The 18255-nt window shown below is 37.6% G+C and overlaps 1 protein-coding gene, 1 long non-coding RNA gene and 1 pseudogene across 2 annotated transcripts; all 3 read left to right on the forward strand.

Annotated features, from left to right (window-relative positions):
* Positions 1 to 287: 287 nt before the first annotated feature.
* On the forward strand, positions 288 to 7010 carry LOC113079447 (uncharacterized; annotated as a pseudogene).
* A 3202-nt stretch (positions 7011 to 10212) lies between these two features.
* Positions 10213 to 17973, forward strand: LOC113079454 (uncharacterized). Its single transcript, XM_026251724.1, has 2 exons — positions 10213 to 10990; positions 17466 to 17973. The coding sequence occupies exons 1-2, from the start codon at positions 10428 to 10430 to the stop codon at positions 17674 to 17676; spliced, it is 774 nt and encodes a 257-aa protein (XP_026107509.1). The 5' UTR covers positions 10213 to 10427; the 3' UTR covers positions 17677 to 17973.
* Positions 10999 to 17411, forward strand: LOC113079458 (uncharacterized). The gene is made up of 2 exons (XR_003281711.1): positions 10999 to 11874; positions 17132 to 17411. It is a non-coding gene; the product is annotated as an uncharacterized LOC113079458 (long non-coding RNA).
* Positions 17974 to 18255: the final 282 nt, after the last annotated feature.

An 18255-nucleotide genomic window follows, 5' to 3' on the forward strand; every position in this document is an offset into this window, starting at 1 on the left:
TTAGATTATGATTATGATGAAGCAATGTTATTAATAAAGGAGCACAAAATATCTGCCTGAGGTGAAGAGTATACCAATAAACGGAAGCTAATTCTATGACACATCCATAAATCAGATAACTGAGATGCATATCAGACGTAACATTACAACTTGTATCAGCACAATAGGATGCTAAGTTATGCGTTAGACAGAGAGAGAGAGAGAGAGAGAGAGATGCGTTTTCATGACAGCGCGCTGAAAGATGGGCAAGGACAGATTTTACTGTAGATTCCTATAAAGTTCTCATTGTAAATGTATGGCAGATTTGTGCTATATTTTCATCTACGTTATTAAGTGTAATAGTTGTAATAAAGCTGTATTTTTAAGTTAAGTTTTATTTTCCATAAACCACCTGCGCGTTTTCGAAGACATATGAATTTAATTATGCCCAGAAATATGACGGGAAAAAAGCTCGGCTGCATTATTATAACATCAGTAATAAAATAATAACAATAATAATAGAAAAATAAAACATTTAAGAGCAATATCATTATCGTGCATTGCTTATATGAGCATGAAACGAATCGCTGATATGCAGCGATTTCAGCATAATTGTTCATGTTAATTAATCAGATATAGACTAGCTCTTGCAACTTTTATCTGGAAAAAATAAATATACTCGGATTGCGCTTTACAAACACGAAAGTACAATAAATTCACATTAGTGTCACTATCGTTATTTCTTATGTAGTATTCTAATATTTAATTAATATTTTGTATGAAATTTGCACTTTCTGATCAACCAAAATATTATTTAAATATTATTTAACAGCATGGAAATCACTGATTATTGCTAAATAATTTAATAAGATTTAAAATATATTTAAGATAAAAACTATTACAAACAAATAATTTTCGTCATCTCTACGAATATGTTTAATAGGCTACAAATATATCCAGTGCATTTTTATTTGATAAAGACCATTTCATTATTTGTCTGTGATTTAAAAATTAACACACAAAGATACTTTTTCTTTTTTTGCTACTTTATTCAACTGCATTTTTTTTTTACAAAACATTGTCTTCCAGTATAACTTAAGCAGCATATTTGATCCAGCGGTGAACCGTAGTTTTTAAAAGATAAAGAAAAAAGTTCATCAAGTTTAACCAAACAACTATTATAAGGTATAAAACAGAGACCAATAGCCTAGATATTTTAACTATGGCTAAAGCTCAAAACTAAAATAATAATATTATTTAAAAAATTGATATTATATTTACCACGACCGGTCAAACATTCAAATGTCTATTCAAAAAGATAAGGTGGTCTACGTGCTCAGATGAGAGCCGCGTGCGCAGCCTGTTCACATTTAGCGGAATAAATTCGCTCCTCTGGAACAGATGTTGCAGGAACAGCCAGACACCACTTCACAAGTAAACCTTCTCTGTCCCTGAAACTAATGGGCAGCAAATCTTTCACCACCATTTCAGCGAACAGCTTTCGTCTTCTCGGTTCTGCCTGCGTTGCATTTAGGTCTTACTGCAAGTGATTCAGTGCTCGTCTGAGTTGCCGCTCTGTTATCGCCAAATATTTTATGTACACATTTTAGATGATAGCGCATTGTATTTGTTGTAGATGTGTGTGACAGCTTGGCGCTGCACAGCTTACCCTGAACTGTATTTTCATCGTTCTTCTCAAAGGGAAACCAGCCATCACTTACCTGACTTTGAGGCCATGATTATCTGTCTTCTAACGTCTTTTGAGGCATCAAGTGGGACGCTAACCAATCAGAGATCAAGGAACCGCCCAACGTGCTGCCATAACCAATAAAAAAAATAATAATAATTTCAATCATCGTTTACGTGATCGATCATCGCTGTCGCGGTCGAGTACACAAGTACTCGATCACTGTTGCACATCCCTAGTAGTTTATTGAAGTTGATTGTAAAGCCATTGCTGCCAGTCATTAGATTTTTAGCCTTGCATGTACCGTGTTGAACTAAATACAAACTACGATCTAATTGAACGTACAATTGTGTATTTATACCAGTGCAAGGTACGATGGTGAAACAACGTTGTGTTATCAACGTTGATTAACTTTTCAAAATCAACACCTCATTCAGCTTTCATCCAAGGTCTGCAGAACGACCATAATTCACCCGTCATGAAGGTAAGATGGTGAAACAGCGCCGCGATTTCATGGTGAATCCACGTCGTGATTTCAACGTTGATCCAATTTGCAAAATCAAAAGGTAATTCAAAGTTGATTCAACCATGGTACCTGATGTTGTTTTAACGTTGAAATGCCGGCTAGGTATTGTGTGTCTCAGTATCTTCAGCTGGAGTGTTTCTGTGTGTGTTTGAACACTGTCCTTTTTAGGATGAGAACAATGAACAGAAAGAAGAATAAACTCAATCTAAATCTCCGGGTGTGTCTCAATCTGATCCCTAGTTCAGTAGTCTGAACAGCGCACTAGTGAGGGAGTCAGTCAGAGTCAGAGTTACTGGACCCGATGAGGAAAAAAAAACTAGCAAATAAAGGGACACAAAATAGAATATTTGTAGTAAACCTTACTATTGAACTTTAGTTCCTAGTTCCTGAAATAGGCTTTCTGACATTATTCATATTTATAATAAGATTATATTTGGTGTTTACTTATTTGTGAATTATATTTAACAGATTACAATGTAAAAAATATCAGTTGGTTTATTAAAATTTTCAGTGTTTATTTTTGTTGTTTTGAGCGTGCACTGATTCAAATCACTGATTCATTTTACGAATCATTTGATTCAATTGACTCGGATCTTCAAAAAGCTCAGTTTCTCCATCACTACTCGATGATGAACCGATTCAGAGATTCACAACTTTTCTGTTACGCTTTCGCTTTACAAGCACAAAATACCCTTCATTAATGACACTTAATAAAGCATTACAGTAATACAGTCAGTCACAATTCATGTCTAAGTTTTGTATAAAATTATCTGATTTAAACACTAAATAATTAAAATCACACACCTTTCTTCAGCTGACTCACAGACGCGGGAGCGCGCGCAGCTTTATGACGTCACATCGCTAGAGCAAAATAAAAGTGAATTGTGAATTGATCTGAATGAACTGCAGAGCTGCCAAAAGACCAAAACTGATCTTGATCTCCAAAGTAGAGGACTGGAGAGAACTTATGAATATTTTAAACTCAGAGATTTTGTAGCACAAAATTAAACTTTGGCTGCAGAGAGCTTTAACTATTTAATTTGGTAATGGAAACTGAATCTGTATGCCATTGTATTAATCTTATTCCCTTTTAGTTTCTACCAAAATATAAAGTCAATAAATCAAAGTTCAGCTTTATTGGATTCAAGTGAATTTTGACCATCTGAATGGTCAAATCTTCTTCTTCTAAAATTTCTTGTAAACATAATGTGGCGGAGGGAGCAGTACAGGTGAAACACACATTTGAGTTTGTCGAAAACACTACCCGGGTCACCTGGGAGATAAAACTAACCCCAAAGTTTGTTATTAGATCACACAGGTCCGATTCTCATAAATTAAGGTAGGCAGGGAACGTGGATATCAAAAATACAAAAAGTTTATTGAAACACTGAATTTTATAATAGAAAAGGCATTTAAAATGGTCTGGTCATGGGGTGCATTCTCTAGCAGCAACGCGCTCCAAAACAAATACACAAAAACAAACTTGTAACAAATTCACATGAAAGAAAATATTAAAATACTAAATCAATTGAAACAAAATTTACACCAGAAATAAATAAAACATTAAACAAAATCAGTTTATACGAACCATAAAAAAAAAAAAAAAAAAAAAAAAAACAAGAAACAAAATACACTAACTTACAGGGCTGAGGTTACCCACCGGAGTATTCACCAGCACTAGTCATCCGAAAGCACACTTCTACACACACCGTGAACTCAGATCACACTAGCACACACTTCAAAACGGCAAACGTCTAATCACCAGATCCAGTGAATGAGCAAAGCATTTCTCAATATCAGCAATGTGTGCTTCTTGTAGTTCTTCCAAACCTTCAGTGCCATCAGCCTCATTTATGTTAAGGAAACAAACCATGAAGGCCCTTTTCTTATCAACGCCTACGCTGCATTATCACACACAATATAATCAATTTTATTTTAAATGCCAAAACAGTCACAGATTAATTCAAGTTTCTCCCGTTCTGATCCAGATAATCTGTCAACGAGGAGATATGTAATATAAATATTAAAATATCTCTGTGTCTTAATTAAATTATTTTATTGTAGTTACATTAAAGGTTGTGGCTGGCATTCAGCTGTAGTTTTGGTGTTTCTGTGCTTGTTAACAGCAGGTGTTCATCACTAATGCTCAATCAGCACTTCATTAATCACTTAATTATCTCATTAACTTTAACCCTGCTTCAGTGTTACTGTAACACCCTGTAGATGGGGACAATATATATGTACAAAAATGTTGTAGTACTTTCACCAAACATAAGTCTCTTTGAAGTACTAGAGAATATGACAATCCTGTACCAAAGGATGGAATCTATGGAGAATGAAGTGAAACAACTAAAAACAAAGAACATGGGTAACATAACAGGATCCTGTATGTGACCGTGTCAGTTTAAAATGAACCGTAATAATTTGTGTAGTTCTAAATCTATTTATAACCCCATATTGCTCTGCTGAATGGTTATAAAATAAATTCAATTGCATATCACTATTTGACATAGGTTAAGAATGTGAATCCATATTTCTTCAGCTTACATTCACTGTCCACATATGCACTAAATGTGTTTCTTATTTTAGAACAAGAAGAAGAACTTAAGCAAAATGGATAAACTGATGAAGCAGAATCAAGGTAACAAATTATTTTTTAAACCCACTTTAAAAATTAAGGCTTTTACAACTTTAATAAACAAATCCTGACCCGTTTAACTTGATGACAAATATTTACAATGTTGAATTTAACTATGCATAGCGCCACAATATTGCAGTTTGTACAGTGCAAGTTACACTCGGTCTAGTAACTTCTATTCAGCATGAATGCTTTAAACTTATCAAATGTGAGGGTAAAGACCTTTTTATTATATTCTAATGCTGGTTAAAATCGTGAAAACTATACATTTGAGTATTACATTTCAATACTGGAATGCACTTCTGCAAAATGAAGATATAGATAACTTTATTTTTTTCTAACCCAAAACCTTTTAACTAAGTTAATCTTCCTAATGTTAATGTGGGCTCATTTGTATTCTATCAATTTAATTCCTTTTATGTTCGTGTTTATGCTCCGCCTCTCTGTTGAGCTCTTTTGGACCTCAATGCGTTGGACCCTTTCATAAAGGTCTACACACCCTGATTTATGAAAATGTCTTCCTTAATACTGGAGATGCCTATGATCCAAACACCGGTGAATCCATTCATCAAGTTTGAATGTATCTGTGGGGTTTTCTATAATGCTCTTGAATTTAACCACTGTCTGTTACAGGAATCTTTACAGCACTTGTGAGGGGAGCGTATGCTTTCAGGGTCTTCTCCAAGGCCTTTGGGAGTCCAGAGAGAGATGTTACTGCAGGCCTGTTCAAAAATGACCAACACATCATTTCTACACATGGAGTCCAAGCAAGTGGTTTTATGAGCTCTTCAAATGGAGTCTCGCTGCTGCTAGAAGAAGGGGATAAAATGAAGGAGAATCTCTATCCTGGACAATAGATTTTTGATGATGTTCCAACAATATATAGTTGGTCAAGATTAGATAAATTTGATTGTAATATAGTGAAGTAAACATAAGTGGGTGACCGTTTTAAGTTAAATGAAAGACAGACATAATGTAAATCACAATGATCAAGTACTGGTTGTTTCAGAAAAAATATATGGAGAAAACTCTTGGGAACTCCAATTTGTCTCCTTTTTAACAATGTACACAGATCTTTTGACTGAACAACTTAAAGCATGAAAAGCACCGCTGTAAATAATAATGTTTGGACATGCAATGTCATCGAGAGAGCAATAACATTACCAGAATGCTGGAACTCTTTAATAAAATTAATGCAGCATTCTTCAATGTATTCAGTTAATTATACCAATTGACTAGTGTTATTGAACCAAACACAGAAATATTTTAAATAAAGTTCTTAATAGAATTATTCCTCAACACATGACAAGCTTGCAGCCTTTACTTGCACAGTTTTACACTCAGAACTAGGTGCTACAGAAAATGCTTTTCATTTTTTAACTAATTCACTGTTCAGTACAGTTTTACTGTACTCATTTTTGAATATATAACAAAATGTTATGGTGCACACATTATATATGATGAATGTCCTTGTAAAATGATGTCTTTATCATCACTTTTGTTCAATTTAAAGAATCTTTTCTAAATAAAAGTATTCATATCTACAATTTAAAAAAAAGACAAAAAAATAGACTCTAAGCTTTTGAATGGTATAGGGTATAATGTTGCGAAAGCTTTTTGTTTCACATAAATGCTGATTTTTGGATCCTTCTATTCATCAAACACTGAAAAATGTAGTCATCTGTTTTAAATATTGATCATCATATTAGACTGATTTCTGAAGGATGTGACACTGAAGACTGGAGTAATGATGCTGTAAATTCAGCTTTGATCACAGAAATAAATTACGTTTTACAATGTATTCATATAGAAAACCGTTATTTTGAATAGTAAAAAATGTCACAATTGCTTTTGCTGTACTTTGGATCAAATAAATATAGGATTGGTTAGCAGAAGAGACTTCTTTAAAAACATAAAAAATCTTATATTAAAAAAACTGTAGACTTGTAGGCTATATTAATTACAGAAATGTTATATTGTATTGATTTATATTATATTGTAGTGTGCGTATATGTGTGTGTGTGTGTGTATATATATTAATAATTTTTTTATTTATTTATTTTTTTTTGGACACATGTCCTGAGCTCTCATCAGCGTTGCCCACTTGCACCAACTCATCACTGGCTGAGCGGCCACACCTGCGCCCCATCAAGCGCTGGTCACTTAAACCCCGCAAGTGAACACAGAGGCATAGAGTATAGAAGCCCAAGAGGCGAAACTCTGTTGTTTTATGGGTAACAGTCTGTAGATGGCGCTGCGGAGGCGCGGCCGTCATTATGGACTGAAAGCTGCTGAAATCGTTACACAACCAAACTGTGAAGCAGATGAGCAAGTGGTCAAAACGCAAGCAGTGTTCTGCAATAAATTGCAAAAATGTACCAGTCCACCAGAAGCGATTTGCCATTTAATCGATTTACAAAGGATGCACAAAGGTAATAACTGATTTAAGTGGAAATCTTTAATGATGTCGTGATTTAACTTGAATGTTGAACGTGAATGACAGCATTGTAAGCGTTGGTAAATCTGCATGAATGTTAGGCTAGTGCATCTCTGTCAAGTTTGCCTTATAAACTAATGATTGACGTATTATTAGATCGCATTTATTTTGTAACAGAAGTTAATGCTATGATCTTAAATGATGTGTCTGACAGTCACGGTCTATCAGCAATTGCAAAGGTGTATTTGAGCAGTAGCATCAAATGTACTGTGGAAAATGACAACTAGAGTAAAGAGGCAATAGGTCTGAGATCAATGCAATTTTTCAAAATGTTCATATTATATTATCTCCAGTCACACGTGCATGGACATTAATGGTGTTACCAATTGCCAGACAAATATGCAGATAGCTTAGTCTCTGCATTTCTGCATAAAGTGCAGTGCTATTTTCTTGTTCAAAATAATTTTGACACTTGAAAACATTTATTCATCACGTTTCATATATATACACTGCAGGTGTGCCAGGTGGGTCCAAAATCTAAGGAATGCATCCCTTCATGGCATACCTTTGGATCAGCTGCATCGGCCCTACAGGGCGTGCAGTGCCCATTTCCACAGCAGCCAGTTCAAAAGACCATCTGATGAGCAGAGTTCTTTTTTGTTCTTGTGTGCATTTGCTAGATTATACACATATTTTGACTAATGCTTCCATTCTATGTTAATGCTTCTTCTCACACAAAAAGAAAACAAATACAAACTTCTCATACACAAATACACACACAATAGATGGTGGTGTCTGATTAATAACGGAGATCTTATGGCACCACTTCCATTTTAATACTGTTTATAGTTCATGTGTGCACTTGCTAGATTGCACATCTTTTTTTTGTACGTCTGTAATAGGACATTCACAGATGTGTGTGCACTTTCACTGAAGATGTTGAAAAACAAGTTGTTAATATTTTTGTGAAATTCTATGTAAAAGATGAACTGTCTTTAGAAATGCTCATTTTATAATTTTATTTATTTTTCCAAATCAAGTATATGGTGATGTTCACTAATGTCAAAATCAACATTTGAATAAATCTTATTACTGTGTGTCTTCCTATATATATATATATATATATATATATATATATATATATTATTTTATGAATTTCTGTTATTCATCTAACAAGGAAAATGCATAGTAGAACATAAATATTGATAGATTAAAGGTTTGCAGTAATTTTATAATTTTAAATCTTTGCAAATTGTAAGTGGTAGATTAATGAAGCCGATTCGGTGGGGGACATACCCTTACGAAAAAGTACTATAGGAATCTTATAGTATTTTGGGACAAAATATTCTAGTAATCTTATAGGAATACTAGGCCTATAGTTATTCGGGACAGAGGTGAGAGATGACTCACCTCAAGACTTGGCTAACCCTTTTTTTCGTTGTGCCTGCAGAGAGCAGCGTGTGACCACCAGCCCCAACGCTCACGGGAGAGCACAGACCCACACTGCACCAGTGCACCCCCTAACTGTGCGTTCACACCGCCGCCGTCGAGAGCGTCAAAAATCGCTCTGGACGCGCTGCCAACAACGCTGTAGAAAGATTCGTGAGCGCTCTGACGCTCTGACGTAGTTCGAATGATTATCTTGTATTTAAAGGGGCCGCAAAGCAAACAAGCTTGTTGATCTTATATGACTGACCACAAGGTGGGTAACCTTATAAGTTAACCTCATTAAATATTTTAAATGTAAAAGTAAGAAATTGATCGGCGGAAATACCTTTATTGTAGTTATGTTTGCTAACGAAATAAACCAATTAAAAGCCATTTGTGTGGTGTGGCTTTTGTGTTCATGGTAGTCTTATTTCAACATTATAGGAGACATTTACTGGCCTTGGTCTTTATTTAACTTTACCATTAATCTGTGTGCAACCTACATTTCAAACTCTCCTGGTTGAAGTGTAGCTTTAATGCAGTTGGTCAAATCGGTGTTATTTTGAGCAAATGAATTGCATTCCCGCTGAAAATCAAGCGTTCTAGCGGGAAAATGTTGCCTATAAATAGTGTTGTGCGCCTTATTAAATTCACATCACGATGGAGGATCAAGTTGTTGCGTTTGGCGTGGGATTGCTCTGCCTGCGGAGAAGACGTCGGAGATCGGTGTGGGTGCATGACATTCTCCAAGCCCGTCAGCAGCTTGGAGAATATCACCGGCTGGTGCAGGAGCTGCGGCTGGACGACGGCAGGTTCCAGCGATATTTCAGGCTGGATAGGGACCAGTTTGACAACCTGCTGTCAAAAGTGGGGCCGCGAATTGCGAGGCAGGACACCAGTTATCGGCGCGCAATTGAGCCGGCTGAGCGCCTCGCAATTTGTCTACGGTGAGTTCATGATTTATTTTTTTCTTTATGAGTTTACCCTTTGTTTTGTAATTTATGGGTTGGAAATTCGTTTCATAGTTTGTTACATGGATATTTATCAGTTTGTAATCTAGTCTAATGCTGTATTTTTTGCAGTTGTGGACGAGGTATTAAGATCCTTTACTTAATGTATAAAGCACTAATACCACACTGTAAAAATATATACAAGTATATACAATACAAGTCCTGCATTGAAAATGTTATTTAAGTATAATCAGGTATAAACATTACTTAATGTAAGTATAATCAGGAAAATTATTTTAAAGGTTTAAAAGTGAACTGGGACTATGATACTATTATACATAATATCATTGTATTATTATTACTAATTAATTATTGTAAAAGCATGATTTTACTGTTGGAGTTGGTTGAGGAAGTTTGTTGTGGTGGAAAAAAGTAAGTTAAGTTAAAAGTACAATATTTCCCTCTGAAAATGCAGTTGAGTAGAAGTAGAATAGAGAAAGGGCATAAAAAAATTGCTCAAGGAAAGGAAACAAGGAAGGAAACAAGTACCTCAAATTTGTACACAAGTAGGCTACAGTACTTCAGTAAATGTTCTTCTGTTCACCCCAATTTTTTTGTTTGTTCATTTTGCCTAAGTAATTAGTTGATGTTTTTGCAGATTCTTGGCCACTGGAGACTCCTACCGCACCATAGCTTTCAGCTATCGTGTGGGAGTGAGCACCGTAGCAGGGATTGTTGGAGAGGTCGCCAGGGCAATATGGGATGCCTTGGTGCAGGAGGTCATGCCAGTCCCCACCACTGAGGACTGGCGAAGCATCGCCACTGACTTCCTCCATCGGTGGAACTTCCCCAACTGTCTTGGGTCCATCGATGGAAAACATGTTGTGATCAAGGCCCCTGACAACTCAGGGTCCCTGTTCTTCAACTACAAGGGGACTTACTCAGTTGTGCTCCTGGCAGTGGTAGATGCCCAGTACTGCTTCCGGGTAGTCGATGTGGGCAGCTACGGGAGGACAAGTGATGGCGGTGCGCTGGCTAACTCCACTTTCGGCCAGGCACTACGAGATGGGACCCTTGGCCTGCCACAGGATGCTCTGCTGCCAAGTGCAGAGCATTTGGGACCCCAGCCACACGTGTTTGTGGCTGATGAAGCCTTTCCACTCCGCCGAGACCTCATGCGGCCTTTCCCAGGACACAATCTCTCCAGCAGGCAAAGAATATTCAATTACAGGCTGTCACGGGCAAGGCTGATTGTTGAGAACACCTTTGGTATTCTCACAGCTCAGTGGCGTATGTACAGAGGAGTCATTGAGATCAGCCCTGCCAACGTGGATGCCTGTGTGAAGTGTTACAGCCCTGCCTATTTTTCTCTTATTTTGGTTAAGGTTGCAGGTTCCTCCTGGATGGGCGGGATTCCAGTGTTAATTATTGGCACCTGTGGCACCCTATTTAAGAGGCTCATGGAGCTGTGATCACTCTCTCTCATTTTTGGTTTGTTTGTTTGAAGAGTGGGTTGATATTTTGTGTTCACATTTGTTTTCCACAACTCCACAAACCCAATTTCTAACAGCTATTTGATTTGATTCATTTGTTATTCTTTAATACTTTGACCCTAGACATTATTTGATTAATTTGAAATAAATTTATAATTGTATTGAAACCTATTTTTGTCTAAGTGCCCTCTTTATGTTGTGACTTTGAGCCGGGTCGTAACATAAATTGGGGGCTCGTCCGGGATCAAATTCTTGTTTGAAGTTGGGGTTTTGTGACTTGTTTTTCAAGTTTTTTGAGAGTGGAGCATGGAAAAGGTTCATAGTTATTGGATTAATAGAGGACTCCGGTTAGGTAGAGTGGTCCAGCTGGGTTGCTAGTCAATCCTTCCAACGGAGCACTGTTTGTTTTGTTAGTTTGTTTTGTTAGTTTGTTATTTTTGAAGGTATCCCGGGTGGAGATTTAATCTCTGTTGGGGGTGCGCTATTCAGGGCCTGGTTTTTACCAGGTGACATGAAGTTCAGCGTTTAAAGTGGCCCCGAGCCTGGTAAGCCTTTGAAGATTAGAGAGGTTCGTTTTTTTTTGTTTGTGTAGTGTTTTACCGGAGTGGTTCTCTAGTATCCATGCCAATTGGTGTGGTACTTTGAATCAATGGCTAGTGTTGGGAACTTGTGAAATTTATTTTGTTTGTTTGCTTTTGAGAGAGCATTTTTTTTCATCCCCACTTTCTTCAAATTGGTAAGTAATTTTACACCAATAACAAACGTAGGGAGTCAATATACTAATTAACATGCAGTTTCGTGGTAGCTACCTCGTTGAATATTGTCAGCAGTTCAGGAGTGATTGCGTGACTTATGAATTAATCTCTTTTTGTAAGAGTATTATATTGTTAGCATGCTACTTGCGGAGAGGGTTTTGTTAAACCTTTGTATTTGTTCTCCATAGAGAAGATAAGGGGACTGATTCTGATTTGTTAATCCGATTTGTTGGTGTAGATTAAATTACCATTAAGTAACTTTGTGGAAATGGAGTTGTGTATAGGGTAAATTTTTTTTTGGTGGAGTATAGTTAAAGGATATTGTTCTGATTCGTGTGAACTCTTAAAGTGGCTACTTGTTTGAAAACTTAGAGGTTTTTAGCAATGGCTTCCAATGTGGAAGAATTTCTAAAAGAACCTTCAGAGGAAGCACTTGAGAAGTGCACTAAAGAGCAGCTTTTGTTGGTTGCTGCTCATTATAATATAGAGCTCACTAAAAGTGATAAAAAACTTAAGGAGTCTATCTTAAAGAACTTGAGGGGCACTTTAGAGGAAGAAGGAGTTCTAGTTGCAAAGTTACATGTTCCAAGTAACGTTGACAGTGAAGTAAAGCTAAAAGAGATGGTGTTACGAGAAAAGGAGTTAGAATTGGAGGCAGTGAAGTGTCGCTTAGAACATGATAGAATAGCTTTGAAAGAAAAGGAGTTGCACAGAGAACTTGAGTTGAGGAAATTGGAGGGCCAGGAAAGGGAGCGTGAGCGTGCCTTTGTCCTTAAAAAAATGGAGTTAGAGTTGGCAGGTAGGACACCTGAGGGTCAGCCCCCTGTTTCACCTTTTGTAGTACCTTCAGAGTCTTCTCAAAGTGTAGGGCAAGCTTTTGATATTGGTAAGCATATTAAAATGGTTCCCCCATTCTCTGAAAAAGAGGTAGAGAAGTATTTCTCCCACTTCGAGAGAGTCGCTACTTCATTGAAGTGGCCAAAGGATGTTTGGACGTTGCTTTTACAATGTGTGCTTACAGGTAGGGCTCAAGAGGTTTATTCATCACTTAGTTTAGAACAGAGTGCTGTGTATGATACAGTTAAAACTTCTATTCTTCATGCTTACGAGCTAGTACCTGAAGCATATCGGCAACGTTTTCGAAATTACATCAAAAGTGATAGGCAGACGTTTGTGGAATATGCGCGGGAAAAGGAGAACATGTTTGTTAGGTGGTGTGCTTCTAGGCAAGTGGAAACTAAAGACCAGCTTAGTGACTTGATTCTCTTAGAGGAGTTTAAAAATTGTGTCCCAGCAGTTCTGGCTACATATTTAAATGAACAAAAGATTTCCAAATTGTTTGATGCCGCTGTTATGGCTGATGAGTTCGCTTTAACCCATAAAGGGTTATATGGAAACCATAACCCAAGAAGAAATTATCAGGATCATAGTAAAGCTGTTTTGGCCGGACCTGACTCTTTTTCAACTTCCTCTAGCAAGCTTAGTGCGGTTTCTTCTAAGGCAAACATCATCTGCTTTTATTGCAAGAAGCCAGGGCATAAGATATCAGAATGTTTTGTTCTTGGTAAGAAAGCAAAATCTACCAAGCCAGTTGGATTGGCTGCTGCAAGCCATTTTCCTGTACAAAAAAGTGCTGAATGTTTTGGGGTTCAGTCTTTGAAGTTTGGAGACTTGGGTACTAGTGACTGTTTAACAGATTATGCTCCTTTTCTTACCACAGGAGTTGTGTCTCTACCAGGGCAAGAAAGTGGTGTTCCAGTGAGTATTCTTAGAGATACAGGAGCCTCACAGTCTTTATTACTTGAGGGAATTTTGCCTCTCTCTAACCAGACTGCTACAGGAGCTCAAGTGTTGGTAAGGGGAGTTGAAATGGGTTCTGCTGTTGTTCCTCTACATAGCATTGAGATAAAATCACCATTAGTGTCTGGTCAGGTAGTGGTGGGTGTACGATCTTGTTTGCCAATTGAAGGGGTTTCATTTATTTTAGGTAATGATTTGGCTGGTGTCAAGGTCACACCTAATGCTCAAGTTATTGAGGTCCCTATGTCAAGTGAGAACTCTGATCTGTCTCAATCTTTTCCTGATGTTTTTCCAGTATGTGCTGTGACTCGTGCTATGTCTAAACAGACTTTTAAGTCTACCGATAAAAAAAAAGAGCAGATTTTAATTTCGATCTAGCTGATACCTTTTTAAGGGTGTTTGATGAAAAGAAGAGAGATGAAGTTGTGCCTGTTAAATCTTTAATAGTGTCAGGTAAGGCAGAGCTAGAAAAATCCCAGGAGATTCCTCCTAAAGAGACTGCAATTACCAGAGATCAGCTCATTTTAGAGCAGAGTAAGGATTCTTCTTTATCTTCTCTGTTTGAGGAAGTGAGCACTGAACAAGAAGTAAATGAATTGTCATGTGGTTATTTCCAAAAGGATGGGGTCCTAATCCGAAAATGGCGCCCACAATCATTATCTAGACAGGATGAGTGGGGAAATGTCTTTCAGATTGTGGTACCTCAAGTTTTCCGTAAAGACATACTCAAGCTAGCACATGACTGTAGCATGGCAGGACATCTTGGTGTGAATAAGACTTATAATAGTATATTGCAAAATTTCTATTGGCCTGGTCTAAAACAAGATGTTGTAGCATATTGCAGGACCTGTCATATTTGTCAGGTAGCTGGTAAACCTAATCAGACTATACCTGTTGCTCCTTTGCATCCTATTCCGGCTTTTGAGGAGCCATTTGGTAGAGTTTTAGTAGACTGTGTTGGTCCTTTGCCTAAAACCAAACATGGCAACCAATACTTACTAACTGTTATGTGCGCTTCTACTCGCTTTCCAGAGGCTATTCCTTTAAGGAAAATAACAGCTCCCGTGGTAGTGCAGGCCTTGCTAAAGTTTTTTTCAATGTTTGGGCTTCCTAAGACTGTTCAGTCTGACCAAGGATCCAATTTTATGTCTGGGATTTTTAGGCAGGTGTTGGATCAGTTAGGAATTTCACATTGTCATTCTAGTGCCTACCATCCAGAGTCCCAAGGGGCTCTCGAGAGGTTTCATCAAACCTTGAAAACAATGTTAAAAACCTACTGTCTTGAGTTTCAGCGGGACTGGGATGAAGGAGTACATCTCATGCTTTTTGCGGCCAGAGAAGCTGTGCAAGAGTCTTTGGGGTTTAGTCCTGCTCAATTGGTCTTCGGACATAATGTCCGTGGTCCTTTGAAATTGTTGAAGGAACAGTGGCTGGCTGAGGTAACAGATTCTTCCAACTTACTGGACTATGTTAGCCATTTTCGATATCGGCTTAGTAAAGCCTGTGAAATTGCCAATTCTAATCTCGCTAGCTCGCAGAAAAAGATGAAGGCCTGGTATGATAAGCGGGCTAAAAAGCGATCTTTTTCAGTAGGGGATCGAGTTTTGGCTTTGCTTCCTGTCCGTGGTTCTGCGTTGCAGGCCCGTTTTTCAGGGCCTTACACAGTTGAACGCAAGGTTGGTGATCTTGACTATGTCATTTCTACTCCAGGCAGACGAAAGAAAAGTCGTCTCTGTCATATTAATATGCTGAAAGAGTATTTTACTAGAGAAGGGAGTTTTGATTTAACCAAGAAGATGGTGGTGTTACCTTGTACTCCAGTAGTTTCAGAAGGAATCAGTGAAGTGATGGTTCCTACACCTCGGTTAAATAATTCTGAAATCCTGTTTGATCTTGAGGCTTATCTATCTTATTTGCCTCAAGTTGAAAGGTCTGTTCTTGTAGAGCTGATTAGCTCTTATGAACCACTGTTTCCAGATGTGCCTAACCAAACTAATCTGGTAGTGCATGATATTGATGTTTCAGGTGCTGCCCCTGTGAAGCAACATCCCTACAGGGTGGGTCCTGAAAAGCGTGCACTGTTGAGTAAGGAGGTGGCTTATATGGTTGAACATGGAATTGCTGTACCAAGCCAAAGTGCCTGGAGTTCTCCATGTATTTTGGTGCCAAAGTCTGATGGGTCTATGAGGTTCTGTACAGATTTTCGTAAGGTTAATGCTCTAACCAAAGTAGATTCTTATCCATTGCCCCGATTGGATGACTGCATTGACCGGGTGGGTTCTGCCAGGTATGTAACCAAGTTAGATCTTTTAAAAGGTTACTGGCAGGTTCCCCTTTCTGACAGAGCCAAAGAGATGTCAGCATTTGTGACTCCAGATGGACTATGGGAATATCAGGTTATGGCTTTTGGAATGCAAAATGCTGCATCTACCTTTCAAAGGTTAGTTAACCAAGTAATATCTGGGTTAGACAATTGTGAAGCCTATTTGGACGATATTGTGGTATACAGCCCTGACTGGAGTAGTCATGTAGCTCAGCTTAAAGCGCTCTTAGACCATTTGTTGGCTGCTAATCTGACTGTTAACCTCGCTAAATGTGAGTTTGCCAAAGCAACCATTACCTATCTGGGCAAAATTGTGGGGCAAGGTCAAGTTCGAACTATTCGGGCTAAAGTTGAAGCTATAGATCATTTCCCTGTTCCTCAGTCTCGTAAAGATCTAAGGAGATTTTTGGGAATGACCGGCTATTATCGTGCCTTTTGTCCCAATTTCGCTAGTGTAGTGAGTTCTCTTACAGACTTGTTAAGTCCAAAAATTGATTTTGTGTGGACAGACAGTTGCCAGCAGGCATTTGATAATGCCAAGGCCCTGTTGGTTAATGCCCCTATCTTGGCAGCGCCAAATTTTAAAAATGCTTTCAAACTGGCAGTAGATGCAAGTGAAAATGGGGCAGGGGCAGTTCTTTTGCAGGACGATGATCAAGGTATTGAACACCCAGTCTGCTTCTTTTCTAAAAAGTTTAATTCCCACCAAAGAAATTATTCTGTAATTGAGAAGGAAGCCTTGGCAATGATTTTAGCAGTTCAACATTTTGAGGTTTATTTGAGTAGTGGCAACCCAATTGAAGTGTTGACTGATCATAACCCACTAGTTTTTTTTGCAGCGAAGTTGCAACTCTAACCAGCGGTTGATGAGATGGAGTCTTTTTTTGCAGTCTTTTCCTTTACAAATTCATCACATCAAAGGAAAGGAGAATGTTTTAGCCGATGCACTGTCTCGTGTATGACATTCTATACTCCTGTTTTTTTTTGTAAATGTTTTGACATATTTGTTTATTTTATTATTTGTTAAATTTATTGTGTTAAATACTTTAGGTTATTTAACATTTTGTTGATTGAGGTGTTACAGCCCTGCCTATTTTTCTCTTATTTTGGTTAAGGTTGCAGGTTCCTCCTGGATGGGCGGGATTCCAGTGTTAATTATTGGCACCTGTGGCACCCTATTTAAGAGGCTCATGGAGCTGTGATCACTCTCTCTCATTTTTTGGTTTGTTTGTTTGAAGAGTGGGTTGATATTTTGTGTTCACATTTGTTTTCCACAACTCCACAAACCCAATTTCTAACAGCTATTTGATTTGATTCATTTGTTATTCTTTAATACTTTGACCCTAGACATTATTTGATTAATTTGAAATAAATTTATAATTGTATTGAAACCTATTTTTGTCTAAGTGCCCTCTTTATGTTGTGACTTTGAGCCGGGTCGTAACAGAAGGCTACCTGTGTCCTGCACAACTTCCTGAGAAGGTCCACAAACAGCACCAGTACGTCCATACCATCAGCTGGAGACGGAGAAGCTGCTGGTCTACAGGAGGTCACCCGAGTGGGCAGCAACAACCCCACACGGGAGGCTATCCGTGTCCGGGAGAAATTGATGACCTATTTCTCCACAGAGGGAGCTGTCCCCTGGCAACCTGTGGCATAAGCCTTTGCTTTTAACGGCTCTTTTAAGAGCCACAAATTAGTCAAAAAAAAAGCATGATTTCCATAAATATAATATGACAACACCCGCTCTCCCCTGGTGAAAAAAATTACACTTCCATAATGTACTTAAAGTGCTCTACTTTCATGCACTAATTTTGTACTTAATATACTACAAATTCGTCTTTAGTAGTTCTTAAGGACATCCAAGTGTACTTAACTATGCTATTTGTGAGACACCATGAATATGAACTAAAATGTGCTGAAAATGTATTTAGAAAATGTGTTTAGGTACCACTTGAAACTCTTTCATACAAAGTGGCAACTAAATATATTTTTTAATAAAAAGACAGAACGTAAAAAGCACATTTTAGTTCATATTATTTTTATTAAAAATAATAAAATATTCTTTAAAAAAAAACTTCAGCAGTATCCATTCAAGTTTCTGCATTTTTTATTTTTGGAGCAAATACTTATATGCAGAACAGTTTAGAACATTGTTATAGCAAATACTTTTATACTGAACATTTTTGAACACTGTTGGAGCAAATATTTTTATACTAAACATTTTCTAACACTAATG

Source organism: Carassius auratus, unplaced genomic scaffold, assembly GCF_003368295.1.
Source record: "Carassius auratus strain Wakin unplaced genomic scaffold, ASM336829v1 scaf_tig00028060, whole genome shotgun sequence".
Lineage (NCBI taxonomy): Eukaryota > Metazoa > Chordata > Actinopteri > Cypriniformes > Cyprinidae > Carassius > Carassius auratus.